This window comes from Sitophilus oryzae, unplaced genomic scaffold (assembly GCF_002938485.1).
Source record: "Sitophilus oryzae breed Bouriz unplaced genomic scaffold, Soryzae_2.0 scaffold_1625_pilon_pilon, whole genome shotgun sequence".
Taxonomy (NCBI): Eukaryota; Metazoa; Arthropoda; class Insecta; order Coleoptera; family Curculionidae; genus Sitophilus; species Sitophilus oryzae.
Window position 1 is genome coordinate 2,255,303 of NW_022146309.1, and position 20,899 is coordinate 2,276,201.

Here is a 20,899-nt window from a genome sequence, read left to right on the forward strand (position 1 = left end):
AGTTTCGGAGATACAGGGTGTAAAAATTCTATTTTTATTTCGATTTTTTCCAAATAATTTCTGAAGTAACGTCAATATTTGGATGAAAATTGGTGTCTGGGAGTTTTTTGACATGAGAAATTTGATTGGCATGAGAATCTGATTCACTCAATAGTTTTATACAGGTATGGACGAAAAGTTTTTACTCTTGAAAACAGCTAAAACACATGTAGGTGGCGACCCCTACAAATAGGAGTCATATTGACAGAAAAATCAAATTTCTCATGTCAAAAAACTACCAGACGTCAATTTTCATCTAAATATTGACGTTATTTCAGAAATTATTTGGAAAAAATCGAAATAAAAATAAAAATTTTACACCTTTTATCTCCGAATCTAAGCATTTTACTTATTTTTATCTGTACCACCCTGTATAAAATCAAAGTAGTTAAAGACGTACAACAAAATGTATGAAAATATTCTTTCTTTTTCAGATAAAAAATATAATGTTCACCTAACCACCGGCTCAGTGAACCTAAACTCACCATGATCATCACGGCGATGGCTTCACACACCTCCCCTTCCGCCACTGCATTCCCACCACCACTGCCAAGCCTACTAGTCAACTCCTCCCACCACAACCACACCAACAACGTGACCTCGCTGGAGAACCCCAATCCACACTGGACAGACCTCTTACTCCTCGTAGTAAAGGGATTCATATTCTCCTCGATCATCTTGGCAGCCGTTCTGGGAAACGCTTTGGTGATCATCAGCGTTCACAGGCACAGGAAACTGCGCGTCATCACGAACTACTACGTGGTGAGTCTGGCCATGGCCGACATGTTGGTAGCACTGTGCGCGATGACTTTTAACGCAAGCGTCGAACTCACCGGCAACTGGATGTTCGGTACTTTCATGTGCGACGTCTGGAACAGTTTCGACGTGTACTTTTCCACGGCATCCATCCTGCATTTGTGCTGTATCAGTGTGGATCGTTACTACGCGATAGTGAGGCCTCTGGAATACCCCATAACTATGACACATAAAACGGTTTCCTTTATGCTGGCAAATGTTTGGATGCTTCCAGGACTTATAAGCTTCATGCCCATTTTTCTTGGATGGTACACGACCGATGAGCATCTGGAATACAAAACGAAACATCCAGAAATGTGTATTTTCGTGGTGAACAAATACTATGCCATAATATCCAGTTCTGTGAGCTTCTGGATTCCTGGAGTTGTCATGGTGACGATGTACTGTAGGATATACAAAGAGGCGATAAGGCAAAGGAAGGCCTTGTCGAGAACTTCATCGAATATTATACTGAATTCGATACACCAGCACAGAACGTCGTACAGGGAGAGATATAGCGACAGATATAGTGAGCAGTTTTTGAATCCAGATGCGGAAATGACTACTGTGGGGCAAATTAATAATGGTAGGAGGAGTACTAGTACGGGTTCGGCGGTGTCTTATGGTACTACGATTACTGAGTACAATACAGCGATGAACAGTAGGGATAGCAGTAAGGCAGCCACCGAGCTAAACATAAACGGTAAGTTTTTGAATAATATATATTATTATTATTAACCTGTTTAATTCCTGACTGTATGATAAATTATACCTTAAGAAATCCTCCCATACAATTTGGAATCTACAATAATGAAAACATCATAGGATCATTGATAAAAAGCTATAAGAAAGGTTCAGGTTTCAATTATTAGACTTCTTGAAAAGGATAAACCTGGAAAACTGTTGTTTCCTGTTAGAATAGATCTTTATAGGTTGATTTTGATCGTAAACAGAAAAAATATATCCTTATATTAATTTCTTTTCACAATTAGTGTTTTTTTAAAACGAAATATGAAAGAAAACGTCCTCGGTCTTTCCATTTTTACCGATTTTCGCGCCGAACCAAATTTGCCCTTCGACTTCTATCCCGAACGATCGATAGTTCTTAGTTTTTAATGCTTTTAATAATACCTTCGCCTTGACTCGCAATGCTCCAGCGCTAAGGGCCACTATTTTTAGCAAAAACTCGCTAGAATTTACCCGTATTTTTCTGCACGACATTTTTTTTGGCCCCATGCAAATTTCTTAATAATTTCATGCCAAAAAATGCACGTCTTATACAGGGTGGTTCGAACTGTATTCCGGAAACTTCGACAGCATATTCTGCAGATAAAAATAAGTAAAAAACGTCGTAAATGTATATTTTTTTACTAAGTAGTTTTATACAGGTACGGACAAAAAGTTATTAAACTTCAAATCAGTTAAAACCTTTGAATAAGAAGACTAAGGAAGGAGCATATCAAAAATCTTAGGTACACCGCGATGGGCCTCAAATATGGCCGACTTAAATTTCGGTTTATCAGTGTCGTTCTAATTTTATTTAACAAATGTAAAACTATGATGTAGGGTAGACGTGGGGTAGACTCAATAATTTGTTGTTTTATTTTACGTTGTGAATAAATGTTGGTAGTTATAAAAATATATAATTCTAATAAAAATAGATAAGTTATAATAAGAATTTATTAACACAAACATCCGATACGCTACTGAAGCAGGTAAGTCAAATTAACGTATCTAAATTTTTTGACATCTAATCTTTGACAAGTAATAAATAAAAGCTAAAATGCAAGAAAAATATATAATTTAGTTAATTTAAGTGAATTTCATAAATGATCGGTTTACTACACGTATGTATATTATATAGTCACTTACTAGCGAAAAGTTGTTCCATTATTTCACTCAATTTTTGCCGAGATCTACCGCACGCTACACAACCAACTATTTTAGAGTATTTTTCGATAAATCGCGATAGTGTCACTGTTAATTTAAGTTCTGCCACAATTTCCATCTAGATTTACTACCTTTATACAACTATCAGTAGTAGAATAAATAATAAATAACATAAAATAAGCTCCATAAAGACTGACAAATCCACAAAATTTCAAATCAAATTCAAATGTGTCAAATGAATCGTCAAACAGAACTGTCAAGGATCCCCACCCTAGAGAGCTTTTATGGTGCCTTTTCCGCCCACCATGCATGAATACATGGATAGCATTATGCTCCTTCCTTAGTCTACTTATTCAAAGGTTAAAACATATGTAGGTGGCGCCCTCTAGAAGTAGGAGTCATATTGACATCAAAATCAAATTTCTCATGTCAAAAAACTCTCCCAGACACCCATTTTCACCCAAATATTGACGTTACTTCAGAAACTATTTGGAAAAAAATCAAAATAAAAATGAACTTCTACACCCTGTATCTCCAAAACTAACCATTTTAGGACATACATTTATACAAACTTTGTTACTTATTTTTATCTGCAGAATATGCTGCTGAAGTTTCCGGAATACAGTTCGAACCACCCTGTATACTGGATAGTGTATTTAAAAAAATTATCTCTAGCCCATACTTTTCTTGTGCCAGCGTCAATTCTGTACGTTTTAATGTTTATGGTGGAGTGTGGTAGTTTCTCCTTGAGCGTCAAAGTGATAAAATACAAGGATTTAAAAATCCGTTATTCACTCGCACTACTGTGGAAATCTAATTTTTAACGTTGAAAAGGAAAAAAAGTCTTTTCCCGCCAGAGTAGTTTTTCTTCTATGTCATTGATTTTCGATTTTCTAAGATGGAGTGTTAGATAACTTGAAAGAGGTGCTAAATATTGAGATATTTTTGACATTCTTGAGGTATACTTCCAATTGAAAGGGCACTTAAAACATTATATTATTTAATATCCCTTTGTATATTTCAAGTAACAGTTTATACGACACAAAACTCACAGTAAAATAAATACTGGAAAATCAAAATATCCGATATCCAGCTATAAGAAAAATTGTTCCAGCGTTTTATTTCAAATTTTCTCGGTGGAAAACTGAGATATTTGATATTTTCTCTGATGTTTCCTGGATTTCAATATCTTAATGTATCGCCGACAGCGTGGATACAAGCGTTATATACATATTTCTATAGAAAAAAGGAAGAGATAACTCACAATAACGTTCTTACATGTATCGTTTTTTTCCCTTTCTTTATTCTGGAAATTTGATAGACCTGGGGGAAGAACAAATAAGACTTGACGATATGATATATAAAAGGATATTTTTTCAATGGATATCGAATTACCATCAGTGTCAGAATAAATATAATAAATAAATTATCTATATGTTATTTTACAACAAAATAAACTGTACCTACAAAATTGATGGTTTTGATGACCCATGATGTGCATGTCTCCTAGAGGTGTGTAGTTCGTGAACGAACTAGTTCCAATGAACTATTCCGACCCCGGAATGAAAGAAACTAGTTCCTGGTTTCTCAAGGAACTAGTTCCTCAGGACTTATTCCGGGATCGAGACAGTGACCGATATAGAATAATATGCGACGGCGACGGATCGGCTAGCGCGCGTAGCCCAATTGTAGGCAGGAGTGGGGAGTGCCAGCCGTACGTTATCGGATCCGGACCCAGAGGAATTAAACTAAATAGACTAGTTTACGTACGAACGGATAGGGCCAGCGCGATCGATACTAGGCAGGAGTGGAGAGTGGCAGCCGTATGCCGTATGTTATCGGATTCGGACCTAAAGGAACTAGAGGAACTAAATAAAAGACTAGTTTACGTATGGATCAGCCAGCGCGATTGATGCTAGGCAGGCGTGGGGAGTGCCAGCCGTATGTTATCGGATCCGGACATAGAGGAACTATTAAAAGACTAGTTCACGGGAATCTATTCAGTCGGCAGATCCGAGATATAATACAAGGCGACGACGATGGATTCGGCCTTGTCTATTGCCACAGCCGGCGCGGCGTAATTACCACAGAAATTTGTCGTGGATACTGTTTTTGATTTTTAGTTTGTTTTTTAAATATTTTATGGGAATGTTACAATTTAGGTCCCTAAAATTAAGAAATACCTTATAAAACGAAGTAGATATTCTGAATTTTTAGACAAAAACATAAAGCTTGAATTGAGGAAAAACGCAATTTTTCGTAAAATTTTTGTAATATTTGCTCCAATTGATTTATGATATAGTTTTTTAAATTCTGATTTGAGTTTTTTTATTTTTTTTATCTGCAATAAAACTTACCTATATGTTTTTAACATACACAGTTATCTCCGTACATTATAAAAATTATACAGATCATACTGTGAATAGTTCTGACTGACAACGAAACGCATTAGCAAGCAAGGGGGATGTCAATGTTAGTCGGGAACTATTGTGAACTAAAGATCTAGTTCAAGGAACTATTCCTCTGGAGGGACTAGAACTAAGGAACTAGTTCCTCCCAAGGAACTAGAATTCCCACCTCTAATGTCTCTTGAGTATTTTGTTTTTTGGATCATGCCTTGGTTAATTTTTAAATGCGAAATGAACTTGCCACCAATCATTTGCAATTTTTTCAATTATCATTTCTTATTGCTGATATTTTTCAATATGACGAGGTGGCTTTGGTGACAATACATAGTATTAGGATATTTTTTACAAGTTTTTTAGCCGACCATACCAATAGGTATTAAGTAGGCTATTAAGATCGGCAAAAAAAAGTTTTTTAATTTCACTCAAAATGAGTAATTTGGGTCATAAATGACCTGAATACAAAATATTTTCATGGTGTCTGTCTGTCTGCTTGTCTGTCTGTCTGCCTGTCTGTCTGTCTGTACGTCTGTCCGTCTGTAACACGATAACTAACACACGAAAAATTCCTTTACTTTGAAACTAAAAGAACTGCCTACCAACTCTTTATTAACATATTTTAGTATGGGCGGCTATACGTGCCTCCCGGTGCCAATTTTTTTTTATAAAATACATACCTAGATTAAATAAACGTTTAGAACTACTCTTGCGTCATAAATTTTACTCCAGGAGGTTTCAGTAACGCGTAAAGAAAAAATCAATCTCCGGGAAACAAACCATTTATCCATAGATTAATTAGGAACGTGGATCTATATCTCGGTGATCCAGTACGCAATTAGAACAGCGCCAGCAGTCTTTGTTACATTGTAAATATATCGCTCCTGCAATTAGATGCTGTCTTCCAATCATAACATGTCAATAAGCCCGGTAAATTACTACGCAGCAGTCGATAATAATAGTTGGGGATTTAAGAGCATTTGCGATTGATTTTGCTCGGCCGCCCCAAGCTCGAATTCGTTCGTGATTGGTGGATGCTTCATGTGTCAGCCGCATCTACTATACAAATCCCCTTCAAATAACACAATCAGTAGTAAACAAATAGTTTTTTTCATAGTAACTGTTAAAATTGCCTTATATCTATCAAAAATAGTAGATAAAATCGTACTTCTTCTCGCACGTTTTTTAATTGCTCCCATTTTTGAAAATTTTTGTATTTTTTTTCATAAGTTATTCGGGATTTAAATGGAAGTAGTTTGGATACGGCTAGTGTTGCACAAGACAAGAATTCTTGTCTTGAAAATCAATTTCTTGTCTTGTCTTAAAATTCAAGACAAGAAATTTTCAGTCTTGTCTTGCAGATTTCTTGAATGGCAAAGTCTTGTCTTGTCTTGCAAGACTCTTGAAATTTCTTGTCTTGAAATATTTTACATTCTAGAAGGTAATAATTTAGAATTTAGATAGAAAGCGTCGTATAGGGGTTAATCACGGAAAATACAATCCAACGATGCCCCCTTTCTTGAATCATAACTCATCATACAGTCCCGCAAACGAACAAAAGCCAGTATCTGGGACCGTTTGACGAAACAGTAGTTCTCCATCTCAATATCTGAATAGGAAAGTTCATGGCACGAATGGTTGTCGTCTCAGCGCACTCAGTGATGAGGTGTACTGGTGTTTCACCATCTTCCCCACAGAATCTGCATTCGCCGTTTCTTCTTAGTTTCAATCTACTGAGGTGTTCATTTCAACTCTAAGACAGTGTCCTATTAAAACCCCGTGACAATCCGAAGATTGTTCTTACTCAGACCCAGGAAGATAATCACAGTTTTTCTTGATCATAAGCCCTCAGAAACTTCTTCGAGTGTCTTAGACATTTTCATAATCAAAATTTCCATTCAGGTTGCGGATGGAATAATTCCAAGTTCTTGAGTTCCGCTCAGGTAAGAGTTGGTTACCACTTGGAAAGCAGAACGGTTCTGGTCCAGTTAGTGGAGTGTTCGCTCCTTTCCTAGCTAAGTTTATTTAATTTTTCATTGCCTTCTATCCCTTGGTGAGCAGGCACCCAGTGTACGGAGGACTTTGTTTTCTTTGCCTAATTTATTCAGCTTTCTATGCATTCTTTAGATCAATTTCAATTGATTGATACTGAGTTGATCGATTTTTTAACGCTGCTTGACTAAAAGACAGAGATGGCTCTAACTTGTTTCCGATATGTTTCCTATCTAAGATAAGTTGTACGCATCGCCACGATAGCGTAGATTTCTGCCTGTAGGATACTAGGGAAGTGCCCATTGGACATGAGTAATTAGCTCTCATCCCAGCAACTCCGATCCCTGTTCCCGTATTGGTTTTGGAAGCATCAGTATACCAAGTTATGGTATGGTTTTTTTTAACTGCTGGGTACAGAAATTCGCTCTTCCAATCCTTCTTATTGCTCAATACTACATTGACATGTTTCTCTATGAGTTGAACGTTCTTGGCATATCGTCCACTGGGAGTTGCATCATCAGTTTTACATTCTAACAAAAGGTAATAATATTTCTATATTTTATTTCATAGAAAGCGTATACAAAATGTAATACGGAAAAATGAACAACAACGTTGCTAATTTTAGCAAAAAAAATCTTAACGGATCGCAAACGAACTACGTCAACTCGCCCGTTTGACGAAACAGGAGCCATTACCAAATAAAAGCTGAATAAGGATAAGTAAGGTTAAGTTCGACTTATGGGTTTTGGGTTATTATTTATTAAATAAAATAATACCAATGCCAATTACCAATATACGGTTTATTGCCTCGACTTTATTTTATTTCATTCTCAACTCTAAAACACTGGCTATGATAGAAAAAAAAATGAACACTGGTCAGTATTAATGCCGGGTTTATACAACATTTGCATAAGTCGTAATCATAATCACAGTCTTAATCATCGTCATAATCACAACGCAGTTTTAATGTGCGTTTATAGAACATTTTCATAATCATAATTTTTATATCAGTGAAGTTGGGTAACATAATTAAAGGCTCTGTTTTTTTTCTCAGGTAAGATTTCGACAGACGATGACAGAAGAAAAGCAGATGACGTCCTATACCAATCTATTTATTTTACTAAAAAAATTTCTAATAATTTTTAAGTTATCTATGGATGGGTTTAAATATAAATCCGTCATGCGTCGTTTCTTGTTGTTTTTAACCTTTTTATTGGTTTATTTAAAAAATGATAGATCGTATTTCAATTTTATTGGTTTGACGGAACGATGAACGACAAACGGACGCCGATGCGTATGAACTCGCCTTTAGATTTTGTCATTTTTGACGCTTGTCAAAGTCTTGCCAAATTATAGGTTATAATTTTGTGTCAACTTTTGTTAAATACCCTGCGTTTTGGAAGATGATGCATTTTGATTCGTATTATTACGTGTGTTTTGTGTATTTTGAAGTCAAGTGGAGGAAAAATCGAGTGAAAATTAACTGTAGACCCAGGCAGAAAGTCTTACACCAATGAAGTTGCCATCGATAAAGTTTGTATACCATTTCGTCGTAGATAAGTGCATCTCGTATATGGTAGAAGGATCAAACAAAACACATACTAAAAACTGGAGTAGCTGTAGAATATCGACATCACACGATAGGTAAATAATGGATTTTAGTACTGCAGAAAAATAATGTCAAAAGGTACTGGTTTAAAAATTAAGATTAAAATTAATTAATCAACCTTTAAGGTATACAATTTGGTAGGTGTTATTATTAATAAAATAGTTTGTTTTATTTACCTATGTTGTTTTATTTATTCCTGTGGAATATTACAAATTTGTATTTGTACATAAGTTATATTGATAAATATAATCATAAATGCGGGTAGTTTCATAAAGCTTGAAAGTAAATAATAGTTCTTTTTTATATTTTTTTGGTATGTAGTGTCTTGTTCTTGTTTGTTTTGATACACATACCGTTTTTATTAAATAAAATAACTCGATTACTTTTTTTCAGTTTTATACAGTTTTTTTCATAAAATAATAAATACAAGAAGAAGTGTCAAGTCAATGTTAAATTATGGAAATAGCGTGGCTGCCTGGGTAACTAATTTTCAGATATGGCGGCTGGGACATTTGACATGACATAGACATGACAATTTCAATTTTATGAAATTTATTTCGGTTTCCGGTTTTTAATGGCGGGCTGTTCAGGAGGTTTAATGAGGGTTAATATACTTTTACTCTTTCTGCTAGTAAATAATACAACAAAATTACTCAAAATATTTATTTGGACTTTAGAACAATGTAAATATGCAAATCAACACAATTAAAGAGCTATAAACCAATAAACTACTGTATCAATATCAAATATTTAAATAATATCAGAGATGCTGTGTTAAAGTGAATTAGTAAAGTAACAGTGCATTGACTTACAGAAACTTGAAGATAAATAAATGTTTTCACAGCTTCACGGGCATAAAACTAAATAACTGGAAGCAGGAAAAGGCAACCGGAACCCACACAAAACCTGGAATCAAAAAAATTTTTAAAAAACATAAATATAAGTACATAAGACTTTTGTGAATTAAATCAAACAGTACTTGAATGAAAATAAATTGAATAAAAAATATGATACATATACATCTAATACCTCATTTGTATTTTAAAAATAATCTACATACATAGATTTATAGCATTATTGCTATGAAAATACATAATAGGTACGTATGTAATATGTAATTACGCATTTCTGTTCATCTTGTAGAAAATTAATGTAGGCTAATAATAGTTCAATAATCATAATTTACCTTGTATAACTTGCTTTCAATTGCTCAAAATCACCGATCAGTCTTTAAAGTAGAGATACGGAAAAATCCTTGGCAAAGAATATCCCAAGATCCTTGGGTTTAAAGCTAAAAATATAAAACAGTTAATATATTACCTATTTTTACATATAATATGGTCTATACCTACTACACGCAGAAACGTCGATTTCATCATTTTCTTCATGTAATTAATATCATATATACTTTATTAAAGTGTTAACAAGGAACTTTATTTCAAAAAAACATCTTTTTACTTATAAATTTCAGCCGAAATATCAGAAACAAACTTCCAATCAAATCTAAACGGCAAAATTAAAATGGCGCCCGACCTTGCCAGAGGCCTCTCGGGAGCTGACGCTGACACACAGACAAAAGAAAAAAGAACAGGACGCCGACGTGCATAAAAATGTTCCGTAGCAGAAATTGACAGAAATCATATAGAAATATTCAGATTTTTGTCTAGGACAGTCTAGAAGGCCATGCTTTCTGCCTGGGTAGAACCGCGCCACAACTGTTTCCAATTTTCCGGTTTACTGTCACCCCCCTGGTTTTTTTCACAATATTTTGAAGTAACCACATGTCATCTTGTCAATCAAATTTTAAATATATCCTGCTATGCGTTTCAGTTGTACCAACTTATTTCTTTGTAAAATAAAATAAACTACTTTGAAATTAAAATGACAGACACATCTATCACTGTCAAGAATCTTCTCGTTGGACAGACTATAAGTTCATTGTAGATGTCAACAGGTTTATAAGAAGTGGATAGTTTAATTTTTATGATTATGACTATGATTGTGATTGATGTGTATGTAAATGTTGTATAAATCCGGCATAACTTGCGCAAAGACCTAATTATCACTTAAAAAAATGTATCATTTCTAACTTTCAAGAAATCTTGCAAGACTCTTGAAATTTCTTGCATATTAAAGTCTTGTATTGTCTTGATATTCAAGCCTGTGCAACACTAGATATGGCGGTTGTCGCCTCAGCCTGAATATAATGTTGGTAATTTATTTATTTCGTTTTGAGCCATTTCTGGCTCCAATTCAATCAGCAATCGACACGAAAGAGAATTAAAAAATATTGACTCAAAACTGACAACAAAAGATACAGCTTCTATTTATTTGTCAAATTACTAGAACCCAACGCCCACCCAGCACAATATTTTTTCTACTCGTAATAAATTCCTTGAAATAATAATTTCTGAATATTTTTTAAAACATAACTCGCTATGGAAAAAAGTATTGTTTTATACACGACGATAAAATTGCATTATTGTCTCCCGAAATTAATTCACAAAATACCATTTTATCGTCTTGTATAAAAAATAACTATAGACAAATTTGCCGAAATATTAATACGAATGGAAAATTAAACGTGGACATCGCCCGGGATAAAAATCAACAAAAAATTTAACATTTTTATGCGCTTTCCGAAAGAAAAAATCGCTGGTGATTATGGTGCGCGCCGAATGGACGACAGCCAACAATAGTTTTAGGCTCATGAATTTTCATTTGAACTGTGTGCAAACTCGCTGCTTCGGTCGTTATGTCGTCGGAAGTCGCCACAGTTAATTAACTCGAAAAGTTTCCCTTTAATTCGTTTTCTCGTTCGTGCTAATTGTGCCTATCTATTTTTTTTCAGTCGATTTGAATTTTAAATAATTTAAAACTAAGAAGATTATTCCTAGTATAAATTTTCTCTTTCTATACGTTCTATGAAAAAAGGTTAATAGGTATCACTTTAACAACGTATTTTATCAAAATACACACAACCAAACTTATATAGAATCACTCTTTATTTTTGACTAAATTTCTTGCAAAGATAAACATTGCTATACAACTTTAAGATAAGGGTTTTTGTTGTAAATAAACTGCATCGCAGGCTGCTGCGATTTATTTTCTTTTGAAATTTGTGTTCAGTAGTAAAATCAAGATTGTCCGGTAATTTTCATTCAATCCAAAAAAATTAAAAAATGTTTTATGTTGGATTAACAGATATATACAGGGTGAGTTTCCTACGATGTTCTCTATGGGCATCTCGGAAACTACTGGAGATAGAGAGTCGGTTAAATGGGGAAAGAATTGCAGTTTTGTGGGGTCGTAAATATGCGCCTTTCAGATTTTTGAAAAAGTTCATGGCTTACTAGATATAATTCCATTACAATCTATTTTAGACAAAAAGTGTTCAGATAAAAGTTGTAGATAATCATATTCCTAATGAGTTTGTGTTCTCCGATTTTTTATAAAACCTGTCATTTTTGACATATGACACAAACATATGTTTTTTTAAATGGAAACCATAGTTGGCTGTGACTTCATAAAAAGCGCCATTTTTTAAGCTTTTCAGCAATATAAGCTATAATATGTTTCTTTCACAAAATTACTGAGTTATAGCCAATTCTTATCTTTCTTGACTAATTTCACTTAGTTAGCCATGGAAACAAGTTCAATCGTCGTTGCTCTCAGAAATGTGAAATTGTGTCACATCCAATCCTTGTAAATTAAAATAAACAAAAATTGTAAATAAAAATTTTTCAAATGAAGAAAAGCGTGTAAGATTATTGGTTCAACTTTTCTTGGCCATACAGGATACGTTGACCGGTGAAAGTTACTCAGTGGGCACCGAGTGGGCGTGGCAAAATCTAGCCAACCGAGTCAGAGCCAACTGAGCGTAACAGTTAGATTTCCGCCACTAGAGTAGTAGGAACAAAGAACTTGAAGGAATTGGACCGTTGACTCTGTTTATACTATCTTTACATTTATTAATTCTGATGCTTTCATATGCATCTAATTGCCTGTAATTTGAGACTTGTTTAATTCATTTTAAATTATTAAGATCTATACAATGTTCATTATCAACAATATGTTCGGCAACGCAAGATTTATCCGGTCTACCATATCTTATCTGAGCTAAATGTTCTTTAAATCTAGTTAATATTGATCTTCTAGTTTGCCCAACATATTTCTGATTACAATCTTTACACGAAATTTCATAAATACCCGACCTTTCCAGTGGAGGTGTTTTATCTTTTGGATTACCTAATAATTGTTGTAATTTATTCTTAGCACTAAACACAAGTTTATAATTGACATTCTTAAAAATTCCTTTTAGACCACGGGGTAACTCTCTATCAAACGGTATCGAAAAATATTTAGACGTATCTTTCTCCGCTTGAAAAGTCGAATTTTCAGAAATCATTAACCTATACCTACGTTTTCTAATTAATTTATCAACTAGTGAAGGAGAATATCCATTACACTCAGCTACATTCCTAATGTAATCTCTTTCTATTTCATATCTTTCGTTGGAAAGTGGGAAACTAAGTAATCTATGAACTAAGAAATTTAAACTAGCCATTTTATGTTCAACACTATGATGTGATTTTGCTGTGTAACACCAAAGGTTCCAACCCTTAACTGTAATCTGCAGTTTAATTATAATGTCGGTTTTAAGGTCCAGGTTTCACATGGCATAGGTCATGACTGGTAGTACACATTCATTTAATGTTTTCTTCCTTAGATAGTTTTTGTAATTTGTTATACTCTGGTCTAATAGAGTGACAGATAAAAAAAACATTCAAACCACATACAAAAATAAAATAGGAAATGAAGTAGGAAGTTGGTACAATAAAACAGCGCGTTAGCAACTGATTTAAATTCAATAAGAGTGCGGGAAAAAACTTTCTAGAAAACTTTTCTTTGTGGCGATTAAGAGGCCAAGTTCAAAACCTTTTTACCTGGCTTTGCTTTTACCTTTGCAGCGCAATTTTGTTCTTTTTTCTGTTTATTTTCTTTCGAAATCGTATTACTACGATCTGTTTTGTCTAGCCGAAAGGCCAGCTCTATCAGAAACAGAATAAAATTATTTCAATTTAACTATTACCACAGGGGTGACACAATAAATCTCATATAAATTACAATCTACAACTATTAGAGACGTTTTTTAAACGGTTTTATTTAGCTCGACCCGTACGGTATTTATTTATTTGTTTGTTTATTTGGGTCAAAATTAGAAATTGAAATTTAAGTACCTTCCTGTTGTCAGATTGATCTGAAATTTGGTACACACCTTTAGTTCCGATAACAATACAATATAGTAATATCAATAACATTGTAAATCTAAGATGGCCGCCGGTACAAAATGGCGGATTTCATATTTTTCCACAACCCCCTCAATATGGGTATCAAATGAAAGGGCTACACTAGTATAATACTGTGATTATGACAAAATTTAAAATCCAAGATGGACGTCGTTACAAAATGGCGTATTAGGTGAGGGCATGAGTAGTCGTGTCCAGAACAGTTGTGTCCAAGATTGTGTGACGTTAGAGGACAGATAAAAAATAGGTGATTAGATGTACCTACGTAGTTAGCGGTAGCTTTACCACCCAAGTTAAGGTAATAGGTTAAAACGTGCTGAGGACTGTATGGCATTAGGGTGGCTAAAAAATGTAATGTCGCAAGCGTTTTCCCTCAAGATTGGGCGCCTCTTGTTGTATATTATAGCCTTGCCCCTCTACTGGACCTCTGGGGGTCGACTGTTAAATGTCCATTACTCGTAGGAACAACATGGAAACAATAGATAAAAAACAAACAAAATAAAAAATCGGTAAAAAACTTTTAAGTTAAACGGTTTTATCTTATGTGCACTGAAAACTAGAAAATAATAATAACAATTAGGTATTTTGAACTTCTAGTTCAGAAATATTTTAGTACTAGGCAGAATAGCTTTTAGGCATATTAGACTAAAATAAAAACGTGGGGCCCCTCTGAAATCCTACCTATGGCAAAGCATATCTTTATACTTTGGTAGATCATGAGCTCGGCGTTCGCTGGTGAAGCCGCCACGGCTGGTTATTGATTGTCAAAATCTCCAGTTACGATTATAGTAAGTCGATGCAATCCACACTTAGTATAGAAGAAAGTATTACAGCAATAGTTAATGGGCCCCACGTTTTTATTTTAGTCTAATATGCCTAAAAGCTATTCTGCCTAGTACTAAAATATTTCTGAACTAGAAGTTCAAAATACCTAATTGTTATTATTATTTTCTAGTTTTCAGTGCACATAAGATAAAACCGTTTAACTTAAAAGTTTTTTTACCGATTTTTTTATTATCAAATTTATTTTATTTGGCTCACACTGAATTGATCCAACTAATTCCTGAGTTATAAACCTACTTTGTACTAACGCTTTATTATTTGAAAGAATACAAGGTAAGATATGCTTCCTGGGTGTTATTTTATTACATTTCTTTGTGTTTCTATTCAGAAATTCTGGAACAAAATTAAGCAACTCAGCGGGGCGTCAAAAAACCGTTTCCTTTTGAGCCAACCCCCTCGAAATTATATTTTAAATTAAACTCCAGGGAAAAAAATGGCGAAACTCTTGTCTCGATTGTCTTTTTATAAAGCGTTCCTCCGCTTCTCTGACGACTCGAAAAAATTCCTTTCATTTCCTTTCTGGATACAGAAACGGAAATATCCTGATCTCTCTCAAGGCGCACCGCTGTGTTTAATAAATTTTTCGTGGTGGGTGGTGCGAAGTTCTACTCAATTCGTGAATAACTTGTGAAAACTTACATCTAATTTAGATGACCCTGGCTTAGAATATTTTTTTCGGTCAATATTTTAATATAAAAAAAACTTCTTAATAACACCTAATCAACTGAAAGATATACAGGGTTGTTCACCACATACGACACGGAGTATTGTAGCTAAACGATGATATTTTTACAAATTGTAAGTTTTGGGTTCGATGAAGGACTATTAGAGGTACAATTTAAAAATAATTTTACAAGATACAGAGTGTCCCAAATAAGTAAAAAATATCAAAGTTTTATTTTTTTAAATGGAACACCCATTTCATCCAAGTTATTAAAATAAAGTTTTTGATTACTAAATATTATACTGAAGTTTAACCTTACCGTTATTGTGTTTCAATAATAAAAATAATAAAACCTTTATACAGAGTGCCTTCTATTTATTTTAAATATCAATTAGTTTCAAACGGCAATACTTGTTTAGTTTACTTGGAACATCCTGTTATATTTTACGAAAATCAGATGCACAATTTAATTGTCTATCAAAAATTATACTATACCATTTTAACCTAATCTCTTTAAGTTTCCGTAGAAAATGCATTTTCTTGTAATTTAGAACTTATTTATCAATATACCCATGGACATTTTTAGATTATTTTTAAGATGTACCAAATTTTAAAGAGACAGATACTAATATTGTCGATATAATTCGTTTATTTCATTAAAAAATAAAAAAAAACTGTTTAAATATTTGTTAAAGAGGACCAATTAATATGATTCCAGTATTCAAACTACATTAACTGACTGTTTGCGTTGATTAATAATAATTGCTCCAAATACTAAAAAACTGAATTTTGCATGGGCATTAGACAGTGTGATAAAAAGTAACATCTTAAAAATGATATTTCATTTTTTAATAAATGCTTATTTATAACAACAAAGGCTTTAATTTGATAACTTATTATTATATTGATTTCTGACTCAAAAATCCACATTTATTTATAATAATTTATTAGCGAACACAATTAAGTATGTCATTAATTAGTATATGGGCGGAAATAATGGTGTTATATTTAATTAATGGTATACCCTTTTATAAAGATTTAAATAGTTTTCTTTTTGCATACAAATGGGCTAGTAATATTATCGTTTTGCTAAAAACGATAATATTACTAGTCTGTACATTTTGTACATTTGTTGCTTTAAAAACAATCTAAAATGTCAATATTCCATAGATATATTGATAAATGAGGTCTAATTTAGAAGAAAATGCATTTTCTACGAAAACTTGAAGGGATAGGTAAAAAATGGTATAATACAATTTGATAGACAATTTAATTGTGCATCTGATTCTCCTAAAATATATAGGGCATTCCATTTAAATTAAAGAAGTTATTGCCGTTTGAAGCTAATAATTATTTAAAATAAATTTTTAGACACTGTGTATAAGGTACTATTATTTTTATTATTGCAACACAATAACTGATCAATAAATAAACTTCATTAAATATTTAGTATTAAAAACATTGATACCCTTGGAGAAATGAAGCTTTAAAATTTTGACTACAATTTCACAAAATTGAAAATATTTCAAAAACGGTAAGGTTTAGGTATAATAAACCTTAATCAAATTCACCTTTATTTTAATCGTAGAAACTAAAAATGTAATAATATACAGGGTGTTCCATTTAAAAAAATACAACTTTGATATTTTTTATTTATTTGGGACACTCTGTATCTTGTGAAAATATTTTTAAATTGTAGCTCTAATAGTCCTTCAACGAACCCCAAACTTACGATTTGTAAAAATCTCATCGTTTAGCTACAATACTCCGTGTCGTATGTGGTGAACAACCCTGTATACATACAAGACGATAAAATGGTATTTTATCGTCGACCGTAAAGATTAATTCACGGGCCATGAAATCGCGAGTGAATTAATTTCGGGAGACGATAATGCAATTTTATCGTCGTGTATAAAACAATATTTTTTTTCTTAGCGAGTTACGTTTTAAAAAATATTCAGAAATTATTTTTTCAAGGATTTTATGATTTTTTTTTAATTTTTTTTTATTTTTTTATTTATTTTTTTTTAGTAGAAAAAACATTGTGCTAAAACGTTGGTTTCTATGTAATTTGACAAATAAATAAAGCTGTCTCTTTAGTTGTCAGTTTTGAGTCAATATTTTTAATTCCCTTTCGTGTCGATTGCTCATTGAATTGGAGCCAGAAATGGCTCCAAACGAAATCAGTAAATTACCAACAGATATTCAGGCTGAGGCGACAAACGCCATATCCAAACTGCTTCCATTTAAATCCCGAATAACTAATGAAAAGGAATACAAAAATTTTCAAAAATGAAAGCAATTAAAAAAGTGCGAGAAGAAATAAAGTTTTTAACCTATCCTCGCTGTTAAAGTATCATTTAATCTACCCTTGTGGTTAAAGTACTATTTTAGCTACTATTTTTGATAGATATAAAAAAAATAGTTTACAAAGAGTAGGAGGACTTTATTTTCTTTGCCTAATTTGGTGGAACATGCCATCAAAAAGCCAAGAGAACTGAAAATACAATTTAAGTGTTAACTAAAATGACAATTTTGTTAGACAGACTATACAAGACTTGAAAAATATCAAAATGGAATCACCCAGTTAAGCGTTACCTAACCCGAAGATTGTTGACTAATAAAAAAGGAAAAACTACCTCGATATCGGGTTTAGAGAGCGCGTTCAAGAATTTATTTAGCGTTATTAAATAAATCATTATATCGTGAAATTGAACGGCTGATCGCATTAAAGCTGGAGCGTAAAATTATCTCTCTACGCCACGTACGGCGACGGAGAAGGAAAACGGAAAAACGTCGTCGTTTTTCACCGCCCCGCTAGAGCTTTGCCCCCCTCTGGCCCCCCTTATTGATCCCATTTTCTCCCTAATCACTTAAACTGCCAACGATGGGGGATGTCGGTGAGAAAAAATCATCGATATTAGAAGGAACAGATAAAAACAGATCGTTCTAAATATTTTCGATCGTACCATGAAAAAAAACATGGAAAGCACTGTTCATTAAAATGTTGTATTCTATGTTATAGGGCTTGTTTCTCTCTACAATTTCCTGTCTCACAATGTACCGTTTGTGTCCGGGAAGGGTTCATAGTTTCATAGTTGTCGATTTTCGAAAGAAATCAGTACACGTATATTATTTCGTATATTTTTCATTTTATTCATTTTATGGAAAGTACTGTTCATTAAAATGTTGTATCCTATGTTATAGGGCTTGTTTCTCTCTGCAATTTCCTGTCTCACAATGTACCGTTTGTGTCCGGGAAGGGTTCATAGTTTCATAGTTGTCGATTTTCGAAAGAAATCAGTACATGTATATTATTTCGTATATTTTTCATTTTATTCATTTTATGGAAAGCACTGTTCATTAAAATGTTGTATCCTATGTTATAGGGCTTGTTTCTCTCTACAATTTCCTGTATCACAATGTACCGTTTGTGTCCGGGACGGGTTTACAGTTTCATAGTTGTCGGTTTTCGAAAGAAATCAGTACATGTATATTATTTCGTATATTTTTCATTTTATTAATTTTATAGAAAGCACTGTTCATTAAAATGTTGTATCCTATGTTATAGAGCTTGTTTCTCTCTACAATTTTCTGTCTCACAATGTACCGTTTGTGTCCGGGAAGGGTTCATAGTTTCATAGTTGTCGGTTTTCGAAAGAAATCAGTACATGTATATTATTTCGTATATTTCTCATTTTATTAATTTTATGGAAAGCACTGTTCATTAAAATGTTGTACCCTATGTTATAGGGCTTGTTTCTCTCTACAATTTTCTGTCTCACAATGTACCGTTTGTGTCCCGGAAGGGTTCATAGTTTCATAGTTGTCGATTTTCGAAAGAAATCAGTACATGTATATTATTTCGTATATTTTTCATTTTATTAATTTTATGGAAAGCACTGTTCATTAAAATGTTGTATCCTATGTTATAGGGCTTGTTTCTCTCTGCAATTTCCTGTCTCACAATGTACCGTTTGTGTCCGGGAAGGGTTCATAGTTTCATAGTTGTCGATTTTCGAAAGAAATCAGTACATGTATATTATTTCGTATATTTTTCATTTTATTGATTTTATGGAAAGTACTGTTCATTAAAATGTTGTATCCTATGTTATAGGGCTTGTTTCTCTCTGCAATTTCCTGTCTCACAATGTACCGTTTGTGTCCGGGAAGGGTTCATAGTTTCATAGTTGTCGATTTTAGAAAGAAATCAGTACATGTGTATTATTTCGTATATTTTTCATTTTATTCATTTTATGGAAAGTACTGTTCATTAAAATGTATCCTATGTTATAGGGCTTGTTTCTCTCTGCAATTTCCTGTCTCACAATGTACCGTTTGTGTCCGAGAAGGATTCATAGTTTCATAGTTGTCGATTTTCGAAAGAAATCAGTACATGTATATTATTTCGTATATTTTTCATTTTATTCATTTTATGGAAAGTACTGTTCATTAAAATGTATCCTATGTTATAGGGCTTGTTTCTCTCTGCAATTTCCTGTCTCACAATGTACCGTTTGTGTCCGGGAAGGGTTCATAGTTTCATAGTTGTCGATTTTCGAAAGAAATCAGTACATGTATATTATTTCGTATATTTTTCATTTTATTGATTTTATGGAAAGTACTGTTCATTAACATGTTGTATCCTATGTTATGTATGAAATTTCATAAAATTATTTATAATATCATTAGAGTTATTATGAAACAAGATTTTTTTTTTAAAGTTTTACCACCCTGCATCTAAAAAGTTAGGATATTTAGGACCAAATTTACAAGAATCGCCTCATTAAATATTAACATGCCATTAAGTAACACTTTGTACAGTTGGTTTATTCTATTACAAAATCTTTTCACTCTTTGCACGGGAAACCTAGAAAGGAAAAGGCGTGAAGTTAGAATGACTCAAAGGAAAAAGTTTTCTTTGCTCCTAGCAAAGGGTTAGAACGGGCTGAATCGTGTATAATTCAGGAGCTTTTCATACGATATCGCTGGAAAGGACTAGAAATAATATACCTACCTTTTATTCCTATAAAGTCGAGAACTTTACCAGAGATAATATTACTAGTCGGAAGTCTGCTCAAGTTTTAGTTTATTTCTTATAATAATTATCACTGAAAAAGCTCTGTATTCTCTCGTTATTTTATTGTATTTTTAATTTAATGTTTTTATCTTTCAAATGAATAATCATAGCTTGCAAAAAATATTGCGGAGGATTAAAGTTTCCTTAAATATTCAGTAAAAAGAAAATGAAAGAAAAAGCTTTGCTACACACCGAAAGCGTAAATTTAAAACAAATCTGTTTTATTTTTAGACAAAAAGGCCATCATAATCCTTTGGATTATGTCTAAAAAAAACA

General features: G+C 33.1%; 1 protein-coding gene across 1 annotated transcript in view; it reads left to right on the forward strand.

Annotated features, from left to right (window-relative positions):
• The window catches only part of LOC115880550 (octopamine receptor beta-3R-like), an 82,361-nt gene that overhangs the window by 31,859 nt on the left and 29,603 nt on the right, over positions 1 to 20,899 (forward strand). The window contains exon 2 of the mRNA XM_030897780.1: positions 474 to 1,537. Coding sequence (XP_030753640.1) covers positions 526 to 1,537 — 1,012 coding nt within the window. The 5' untranslated portion in view covers positions 474 to 525. The remainder of the gene's footprint in view (positions 1 to 473; positions 1,538 to 20,899) is intronic.